This window comes from Idiotropiscis lumnitzeri, chromosome 5 (genome assembly GCF_059441095.1).
Source record: "Idiotropiscis lumnitzeri isolate Australia: NSW breed Sydney's pygmy pipehorse chromosome 5, RoL_Ilum_1.0, whole genome shotgun sequence".
NCBI classification, from domain to species: domain Eukaryota; kingdom Metazoa; phylum Chordata; class Actinopteri; order Syngnathiformes; family Syngnathidae; genus Idiotropiscis; species Idiotropiscis lumnitzeri.
This window is the reverse complement of record NC_142395.1, coordinates 3794201-3805133: the sequence shown is the minus strand read 5'-3', so window position 1 is coordinate 3805133 and position 10933 is coordinate 3794201. Positions and strand designations below refer to the sequence as shown.

The window sequence follows — 10933 nt, the reverse complement described above, 5'->3', positions numbered from 1 at the left end:
AGTGAGGAGTGATGCCAATTACGGAATATGTTGCAAATATCAATGTAAAAGGCCATTCATTTTGTACAGTTTGATTTTGCATTAATTCCAAGATATTATTCAAGTAAATTTGCTTTGTTATATATATAGAAACGAAACTAAACTGCAATTCTCAAAAGAATGTTTGACCTTCCTTCTTCTGTAATTGAAAAATGTGATACAGTTAAAAGTACGATTAGTTGTAGAATATTAATTGACAAGAAGAAAACAAAAGAACATTTTCGCAATAGAGTTAACTTTATAAACGGAAGGTGTAGTTTCAGTTAGTTTTTTTTTAAGGCTTTCTTTTTTAATTTATTTAGTTCATGAAAAATGTCGTTATTTCGTTCGTTTTCTTATTTTTATAATAATCTTTGTGGAGCGTCCGCATCACAACCAAACAGGATATCCGGTCAAAGCGGAAAACGAGGCTGTGTTCACTCTTGAGGATAGCGGATTGGACTCATTTTCTTCCTTAGAATGTGAATCAGAATGGCACATTCAGTTTGTAAAACCCATGATGGAGTAGCAGATAAACTTCACAGTTTCTTCCGCTGTTTTCTGAAGAGTTGTATTTCTAAATCTGGAAGTTATGCTTCAGTGTGTCGTTTTCCTCCGCCAAGAGATGTTTGTTGATAAACACGGTGTAACGGCTAAGTAAATGCGTTAGCTCCAAAGTCGAGTGCCGAGCCACCTGTCACCGCAAAAGCCTTCCAAATGGCCCGCAATTAGAATTCCATGCCTCAGGGAAGTTTTCCACCTATTGTAACTGTACTGGTTGTTGCACGTCTAAACGCCCCAACACGGCCCAAGGATGAATGGGTTTTCTTTGAACGAAATATGCTGGCTCTTCTGTTGTCCGCCCTGTCCAAGTCGCATCGCTGCAAAACTAGCTTTCCTTCCACCGGAGCCCACCTACTCCGTGCATACCGATGCTAACGGTGGAACTAGCTTGCATTTAACCGAACGAGCTGACTGGCAGTATTCCCAGCGTGAACTCGATGCGGTGGAGGTTTTCAGCACCAGAAGTAGTCGAGGCAACCGGGTGCAAACGATGTTTGTGCGTTGCGCGCCCAACAGCCGGTACACGCTACTATTTTCCCATGGAAACGCTGTGGACTTGGGACAGATGTGCAGTTTTTACATCGGCTTGGGATCCAGGATCAACTGCAACGTGTTTTCTTACGACTACTCGGGCTATGGCGTCAGCTCTGGCAAGCCTTCTGAGAAGAATATGTATGCTGATATCGAGGCGGCCTGGCAGGTCCTGAGGAACAAGTGAGTGGGAACCATCCGAGTAAATTCAAGTAGAAACCCATCTGTGATTGTAAGGCATTTCTAAATTTTACAGTGCAGCCATCCCACACCCAAACACACCCCTTTTTAATTCTAGGTAAATAACCACAAAAGTAATAAATGGCAAATCCGTGTAACTCATTCATCCAATTCATTAGAGGCAATTGGACGTGCCCGCTCACCAGTCACAACATGAATACAAGTGCACAGTGTAATGGAATCCAACACTTCAGGCAGTCCAAAATTCAGTTTTCACATGGATAATAATTCTCACTTTTGATTGGCACAATCAGTCTTTTTAGAAATTGCTGTGGACCTTTCGTGGCACTCTGCCTTGTTCGATATCAGGCACATGCAGGGGCGAGGGGTGTTTTCTGAATGCCTCGGCGCCTGCCCCTTTTCTCCTTAATGCCAAAAATGCCCTTTTTTTTCCATGTGCATGTGTTTGAAAGCCTTTCTGTGGTCTTTAAACAGTAAAAGGTTTTGTAACTGTCCATGCAAACTCCGTGCAGGAAGACCGGAGCTGGGATTGGAACCCTGGTCCTCTGTATTGTGAGGCGGACGTGCCAACCAGTTGACCACTGTGCCGCCCGCCAAAAAAGTGTTAAAGTTAAACAAATTAAAGAATGAATATTATTACTGCCATTTGACTCAAGACAAGCACAGACTACAAAATGTTTTTTTGCTTTTCACGATGGTCACTTTATCAGATTATGAGATAAATATGTTCTTTGTCTTAAACTGGGTGCCTGATTATTGGGTGCTGCTGCCCAAAGCGCTGTCCGACAGCAGAGAGATGGGACAATAGGAAAAATATAGGCATCAGAGAAAGCATTTGTGGGCATGCAGGACCGTGACACAAGTGCGGGTCCGCACCAGAACTTGACTCCACAGGAATGAATGCATGACGCGCAACCCGTAGAGCGCTTGTCTGATAGTTGAAGCAGAAAAAATAGCTAACGTTCCCTGATCAGTGAATGATGAGAGTTTTCGCTCTATCAACCTAATGGTCAATGTCTATAAACAAATCATGGGGCCACGTTGGACATGTCACTCAATGTGAAAAAAGAAAAAAAATGACACGCCAGACTTCGTGTTGTGGTTGTGAGGCATCCTCGATGCCAGATTGGCAGGCCTTATTTGTCACGTTAAATTACGCCACACTACATGTGGTATCACGCTTCAAGACAGCTCGAGTCGAGTCATGTAGTCTGAGGTCGGCATTTTTGAGTTTGTGAATAGGATTGGGGAGGACAACATGAGCTGCGAAACGGATCAGAGGAGCTGTAACAAGGCAAGCAAATCAGGCACTTTCAATCACGAAAATAACATCCCCTCTAATTTACCCGCCAAACACGTTCTTAAACAGTGATTAAAACAATTAAATTCCCTTTTAACATGTCATTACGTGCATTTCCGAGCCACTCCTTAACACATCACAACCTGCAGTCCCCCCCCCCCAAAAGCATTGAAAGGGGAAGCTCAATACCTTTGTTTTTGTTGTATACTGAAGACATTTGCCATCAAAAGATGAATGTGAGTCAGCATTTCTGAATTCCCGCTTTTATTTCATGGTATTTACATGTAGATGTGTTAAACAACTCAGGACAGAGTACCGTTTGTTTGAGGCCACCAAGGTTATTTCCATTAACGAAAGCTAAAGAAATAACCAAAATTAAAAAAAACAAGAGATAATTTCATTAACAAAATAAAATACGAAAATTAAAATGCATTTATGTAAACAAAAACTGTATAAAACTACATATGTTTACAAAACTACTTTAAACTAACTATAATTATAGTGAAACTGTCCTTTTTTTTGTCTTTGTTAAATAATATAATCTATGAATCTATGGTTGATTCTAAGATTTTTTTTTTTCGGCCTTGGTATTAGAAGCAAGGTCGAACAGTCTGTGAGTTTTAGTCCTTTAACTATGTGTCGCCTACAAGTAGAGCTGCCACAAATTTTTATTTTAGTTGTCGACTAATCACCGTCAGTAGTAACGATTAGTCGACTAATCGGATCGTATATAAATTGCGGCATGTCAAACCTGCAAGCTGCTGCTCTTCTATGACCAGAATTAGTTTACATCTTGATTTTTTTAAAGTATGCACAAATAAATAAGATGACAAAACATTCAACTTTGATTCAATTTTGTAACCTGTACCAGCAGTTGTGAGACGTTTATAATTGATAGTGGAGCTTAAATTGAAGGCAATACTGGGGCCTTAAATTTTTTAGCTGTAATTATTAAGTACATTTTAAAATGGAACCCAAAATATGCACTATGCAGAGTTGCACATATAATGTGAAATGTGCTGTAACTTTAGGACTCTATTGCTAACACCAGGTAGCCATGACACTTGCAATGCTTCACTCTGCATCACAGTTGACCCAGATCACTCGTACGGCGCATGTGCGCCCTAGACAGGCATACAGCCATCGGGAAAAGCGCTAGACAAGACAGTTTCAAGAGAAAAGCAATGCGCTAAGTAAATAAAATAAATATCGATGTATAATTTTGTGCTATCAAGCAATGACATTTTAAATAATTAATCGGAAGAAAAATCTTGTTTAATTGCGATAATCGCATTTTTTCTCCCATTATTTTTTGGTGAAACTTTTAAATATCCAAATATGAAGTGTATTTTAAATAAAAAATTATCCTTTAAAACAATAAATTGAGTCATCTTTACTGGAATTTCAAAACTGATACAATACAAGGTTTGCAAGGCCCAGTGGTAACTTGAGCAGGATGTTTTGTTGTGAAATGATGTGCTAAAAATCTACAGCTGATATGGTACAGTTTAAATTTGGCTTTGCAATATATGTAAATTATTTTTTTAATGAAATAAAACTGAGCTAACTGAGTTAAAATATTTAATCGTGTGACTTAAAAAATTTTTTAACGCTTATTTATTTATTTATTGCTGTGCCTTTTCCTTTTTAACTGGATTTACAGCACAGCGCATCAGGCACCACCATCTATGGGGCGCGGCATTTCGTCAATAGGGAGGAGACCTTGCGACATTGTGGAGTGCACGCAACATGTTAAGGAAATGGATCTACCAGCATTATGTATTCAGGATACAAAAAGCCCCCTGTAGTTATATTCCATTACTGTTGGAGAAAAAAACTAATCAAATTACAGGTATATTTAATAAAAATGTGGTTTATTCATTTCAGAATTACTTAATATTTTTAATGTAAGGGAAGAGCGATCGAGTCCTCGCCGCTCCCGAAACTTGCTGCCTAAACAAGAAGGGAGTGGATGGTGACTATTTTGGTAATCGCAGTATTTTAAATAACATTTACAAAGAAATGTGTCAACCCAACTGTCAAAATCATCTGGACTTCATCATGGAGGTTCATTAACCACTAGCATGCTAAGTGCTTCGTCCGCAACTTGTAAATACTTTACAAATTCCCATTACAAATTGCACACAGCTTTGCTATTTAAACGCCATATTACCAATATTGACTGCTAAATTTGTAACTGGGAATTAAAAAAATACAAACTAAATATTTTTATATTCCGGATTAAAAGTAGGCGTTTTTCAAGTCATCACTTATTTCCCAAGTTCTCCCTAATGAATAGATAAAACGGAAAATGATAACTAATTTCAGTTTCCTGATAAAAAAATATATAAAGTAATCTTAGTGGTGGGAAAATGGGCCATTCTGGACCTTGTCCTACTTCAATTTAAATTTTACTGCACAATCTTTACTGAGATGTTTATGATGTTGATCAATATTGTGCAGATCACTTTTATATTATCACCAATTGAAATGGGCTGGCTAGGAAAGATCCAAAAGAGAGTGTGACAATTTCTGATAAATCTCACCCCTTAAAAGCCATTTAATCACTACATATTCCTTTATCTTTGACAGTTACATGCAAATGTTCGAATTAACTTCACAAAAGCAGACCACCTTTTTACATGATTATACTAAATTTCAAAATAGGCGTGTCCAAGTCCGATCCTTGATAATGGAGTGCTCCTATCGAACATGTGCACTTGGGAGGTCACGGCACTGGCGTTATTGGCATATTGAAATTGCCAAGACATCGCCGTCGTCATGTTCCAATGTTAAAAGTAGCACATCTCTGTCAAAAAACTGTTGACCTACTTCAGCCAAATACAGCATTGGGAACCACAAAGACTTTGCCCCACTGAGCCAGTAGAAACACAACACATAAATGACTGGACAACTCTCACTGCTGTAATGTACAAAATCACAAGATTGTGCTTTTATTTTCAATATCGAGTTTTTTTTTGTTGTTGTTTACACACAATATCCTGCCTTTTACACAGAATTGTAAGCTGTTTTATATCGCCAACCTGCCCACAATAGCATGATAATTATCATATGAGGGTCAGATTATGACGTTTGGATATTGTTACATCCCTAGTAAGCACATACATGGTGAACTTGAACAAAAAAATGCCCCGTAATACTATATGTATGCTAACTGTATGAAAACTGCCGCTTTGAGAGCGTCAATGTCGGATGGTGAACTTCACGACAACCACGGTTTTCAGACCTTGGTGAAATGTTGGACTTTGAAAACATACTGCATGCCAGAGCACGATCCTATTGAGGATATGGAAAGCGCTTTGTTACAGCTCCAGCTGTTGTGAAATGTGCTTTACAAATAAGGTTGTTTTGTATTGTATTGTATATGCTGTGCAGAAAATAGGTGGATAAATGGACAGACTAAGAAGGCTGACTCCCCAGCCGAGTGTGCTCGCACTGGGCGTCATTTGCGGATGAGTGATGTAGCGAATTTTCCTGAGAAAAGAATACATAAATTGTCTTGTTCGTGAAAAGTGGAGTTCCCCAATTTTATTCATCATGTCAGTCCTTTGTACATTAAAAAATGGATTATTGCCCAAGAAAAGTATTTCTCTTAGTGTTTATACGTAGTTTCATAGTAATAATGCAACTCAGCATAGTGTATAGTTTTTGGTTCCATTGAAAATGCACTAAACATTGTATTGTGTTTGTGGGAGGCTGCAGTACCACACGAGCACACAGAGACAAGCATGGCAGCGATTTAAAGAAAATCTAATTGATATCGGGAACTTAAAATCAAATCGGGGCTTGAGTGAATCGATAAATGCCTAATATCAAGTAAAGCAACACAAAAGTGGAGACGGTGTTAAAAAAAAAAATGGATGAACATTTTTGCAGTCACACTTGAAGCATGCAGTAATTCCCAAGTTTAAAGAATTCCTGGCACTCGATTTGAATTCGATTAAGGTGTACCAAAACATTTAATCACGCCTCAGAAGCTGGGACAACGATCATTAATTCACAAATACAGCCCAGTTTTCATTTTTCTGTCCCATACATACACCACTCAAATAAGACCTGGTTTGATACTTTTCGCACAGATCATTTTTAGTATAATCAAGTCTCAATTGGATTTGTATAAATATGGTCTCACATTGTCCACTCATAAATAAAAGAAAACACGTCAATTTAATAAAACACAAACATTTCTAGTCACCTGACCTCTGAAATACGTAAAAGAGTCTCGTTTAAATTACAACACCCAAATGTTTGTCATTTTACACTTGTACCTACCAGTGGTGGAGCTAGACATTTATACTTGGGGTGGCCAGGGGGTGGCCAAGGCTATTTTAGGGGGTCCACAGACTATAACAATAAATTTCCTTCTCGACTTATCAAGCAGAGTGTCAAATGTTCAATTATACATACACACGAGAGGAGATTTATGTATATATAATTTGCAGTTTATTGACAATACTGAAAATGGATAACAATTTGGCAATAATTTTTCAATTATGCATTAGTAATAAATTTTTTTTACAAAAATATTGAAAATGCTCCAACACATTCATAGTGAAGGGATATTTGGAAAGTGTAGTTTCTTTTATTAGAACTTACTGACGCCCTTCAATATCAACTACTGATAAATAATTTCATGCTTTAACAAAAGTGTTGGACGTGTGGACTACCAGCGAAATGAACTGTGCGAGCCTGGGTCGCGTTTTGATGCCCTCCATACTCCCACATGGCTTTTTTCTTTTTTAGTCCACTAAAAGATAGTTTTAATTTTAAGTTACGTAGGTATTGAACCACTATAGATGGACATACCGGACGGACTGTTCCAGAATGGTCCATCTCTGATTAAGACTAAAACGTCTTCATTCTACTCAGTTCAAGCTACTATTGGCATGGACAAATATAAATAGAAGGTAACCGGAATACAGAAATCGCTAAAACCCGTATCTCACTGAGCAGCGCAGGTCTGCCTGCGAGCGTGCGCACATAGCAAATGTTACTTTTTCATCTGTTTGCAAAGATGTTCGCAAGGACAAGAAAAGCTATTTGCAACCATTAAAACTTTTGCCTAATGTCTGGCGAATGTTCCGACATTCAACAAACCCTGACGAAAAATCAACATTCGAGCCGTGCACAAACACTTCAGTCACATATGGACTAAATACAGCGTGATTGGGTCTGCCATGTACATTTTTTCAGTTAGTATTTGTAAAGAATAACAAAAGCATGCATCTTTATATTGTGATGAGAGTCAATTGAATGTTCTTAGTCTCTGGTTTGTTAACACAGGTATGGGGTAACACCAGAGAACATCATCCTCTATGGTCAGAGTATCGGCACTGTGCCCACCATTGACCTGGCAGCTCGACATGAATGTGCAGCCATCATCCTCCACTCGCCGCTCATGTCGGGACTTCGAGTGGCTTTCCCTAACACGCGCAAAACCTACTGCTTTGATGCTTTCCCCAGGTGAGTCTCTTTCACACACCCATGTGAGCTCACATGCGCATACGGACAGATCTCACAGACAAACTTTTTGAATAGTCTCCAATTAATCCAACTTGCAATAATTACACCTGAGCGTTGAATTTCCAGCTAACCACTGTTGTAGGAGCATTGCTTTGCAGTGGCTGAATTGTAAACTTTCTTAGAGTGGTGAATTATTAGAAATGGCAGAAACTTGATTGTATTCTGTCATTCAAGTCATCATTTAAGATTGAATTGAGAGAACCATCGCTGATCGTAGCCAAGTTGTGCACCTGGCTAACATTGAACAATGACTTACGTCTTCTTCTTCTCTGCTCCCCATAGTATTGATAAGGTGTCCAAGGTGGCGTCCCCGGTGCTGGTGATCCATGGTACAGAGGATGACGTGATTGACTTCTCCCATGGCTTAGCCATGTACGAGCGCTGCCCACGTGCCGTCGAGCCTCTCTGGGTGGAGGGAGCAGGCCATAATGACATTGAACTATATGCACAATACCTGGAGCGACTTAAGCAGTTCATTTCCTTTGAGCTTTCCACCTCCTGAGTGGGCCCAGCACACACAGGCCGGGGTTCTTTTCAACAGTCCTCTCCTTCTCAGTTCCCAACTTCATCCCCAAACGTTGACAGCGCTGTAGTAAACGGATCACGTGGCATTCCCGTGTCTTTGGACAGAAAGGTGCGCTGAAAGAGCATGCCGCAAGTCGAAGTCAACGGTCACGCTAGGCCAGGACAGACATGCGGTTTGGACTGCTATGTGGTGTCACCAAACCTGATGCTTGTATCTGTACATGTGGACAATTTGACAACTTGACTGGGCCAAGACAGTCTTAAGGAGCTGTTTGTTTCACTCCAGCTATATTTACTTCCCTTTTTCCAAACACTCCATATCTATTTAGTCCAACCAAGAACTCCAGTGTGTCACATTTATGCAATGTTTAAACTTTATACAGCGATGCCTGCCTGCTGAGTCTCTGACATGTTCAAGCTTCGCCTCAAGTGACAATTGAAGTTTGTACATTTTTTTTGTATTCATAGTTTTCAGGTCGGATCAAACAAATGCACTTTGATTGTGCGTCTACTTTCAGGAATTGTATTTTCTGTGCCCTCTCACAAGCATTCCATTTTTTTTCTTTGTTTTTGAGAGTATTCTTTTCTCCTTTTTACCCCTTTTCTAAAGGATCTCTTACATATCTGAACTTTTATAGCTGTGCTCTTTCTGGCCCTAAGGACTGCTAACCTCTGGTCCAAGAGGATGTACCGTACATAAGTATTATAAGTGAACATACAAAAATATAGACACGAGCCTTTGCAAAATCGAGAAATGTGACGGCCACCTTTTGGTTAACCAGAGATCATGTTTCGCTTAAGACTTACGTTTGTGGTAATGAAGAGGGTAGTCTATTACCTGATTTTGATATTGGTACCTGATTTTTACATTTTCCTTCAGTGAATTGCAACATATGATCCATGTCAAACATCATGTCGTCACTTTTTCAGGTGTACAACTTCTACCTGTCCAGTCCAAATCAAGCTTTGCTCTCTGACAGTTCACAGAAACCATGTCGACTACAGAGGGTTTCTAGCCATGTCTCGGCAGACATGCTCTTTGTTTGAGATGTAGTCAGTCAAACGCTGTGGAAGCTGGAAAAAATGAAATACTAAGCTACTGCACTAAGGATGCAAGTCTGTCCACCACCATCCTGGTCAACATTCGTCCCAGAATCCCATTAGATGGGCAGCAGTCCAGCTGTAACTCTCCTTTAAAAATTTTGCTCACTGAGTTCCTGTGGAAGTGGAAGTTTGTTTCTGTTTACTGTTTCTTTTAGGATGAAACTCCAATGACATGAGAAAAGAATATTATGAGATAGCTTAGTCGCTTCCAGTACTTATGGCCATTTCGTACTGACAGCATTTAATTTGTCTTTTTTTTGCACTAGCATGAAAAAAACTAAACAAAACACTAAAACAAGTCCCACAAGACTAAGAATTCAAATGTGCTTCAGAAAAAAAGCCAAACACTGAGTATGAAGTGTAATGTTGAAAATAAGAGTGTTAATGTTTGGATACAAAGTAATTCATAAATTAATTGTGATTTTTTATATTTTTTTTTTATATGTGGTTTCTGATTGAATAACCTTGTTTGCCCTTTGAAATGTTTCCATGGCCCCTCTTAAGTTTTAGTAGCTGTTTTGATACTTGATATTTCTGTAATTAGTATTTTGATTGTTGCTAGATTAATAGTCTATAAAATCAAATCACACAATATTTTGCGTGTGTACATTTTGCCGGCAAGTCTTGGTGACACTGGAATCACTGATGCAAGTATAAAGTAAATGACACTAGAAAGGGCAGATTTTGATCATCTGAAATGTAATATGCCTTAATTGTTTTGAAATTGTTACAAAAAAAGCAACACAGCGTATGTTTAAATACTTAAAAAAACAATAAAGACTGCAAGAAAATGAAGTCATGATTTAAGAGTTTCACTATGTTTGAAATATGTTTGGTTAAGGGACTTAATGTTTACCAACGGATTATGAAAAACATCACCTCACCTTTGATCAGGCGTGGGCAAATTTTTGATTGACGGGCCACAATGGGTTCTAAAATTTGACAGAGTAGCAGATGGATGGACATTTAGTTTTAAATGAAAGTCAACAAAAGCATTACAACAATATATACGTCTTTGAAAAACCACAGTATTTAGAAAATAAAATATTAACAAGGTTTATTCATTACATTTTTTTTAAATTCGGCGGGCCGGATTAAAACTAACGGGCCGCATGTGGCCCCCGGGCTGTAGTTTGCCCACTGGTG

At 38.9% G+C, this 10933-nt stretch overlaps 1 protein-coding gene across 1 annotated transcript; it reads left to right on the top strand.

The window, feature by feature from the left end:
- Window positions 1–433: 433 nt before the first annotated feature.
- abhd17c (abhydrolase domain containing 17C, depalmitoylase) lies at window positions 434–10582 on the top strand. Its single transcript, XM_088297286.1, has 3 exons — window positions 434–1296; window positions 7919–8098; window positions 8441–10582. The coding sequence occupies exons 1-3, from the start codon at window positions 833–835 to the stop codon at window positions 8658–8660; spliced, it is 864 nt and encodes a 287-aa protein (XP_088153412.1). The 5' UTR covers window positions 434–832; the 3' UTR covers window positions 8661–10582.
- Window positions 10583–10933: the final 351 nt, after the last annotated feature.

Bases quoted from the DNA above. Each gene is read 5' to 3' on its own strand.
- abhd17c (XM_088297286.1), top strand. From the start codon at position 833: ATGAATGGGTTTTCTTTGAACGAAATATGCTGGCTCTTCTGTTGTCCG. The intron at 1,297-7,918 runs GTGAGTGGGAAC...TTGTTAACACAG, and splicing joins TGGCAGGTCCTGAGGAACAA to GTATGGGGTAACACCAGAGA. The intron at 8,099-8,440 runs GTGAGTCTCTTT...TGCTCCCCATAG, and splicing joins TGCTTTGATGCTTTCCCCAG to TATTGATAAGGTGTCCAAGG.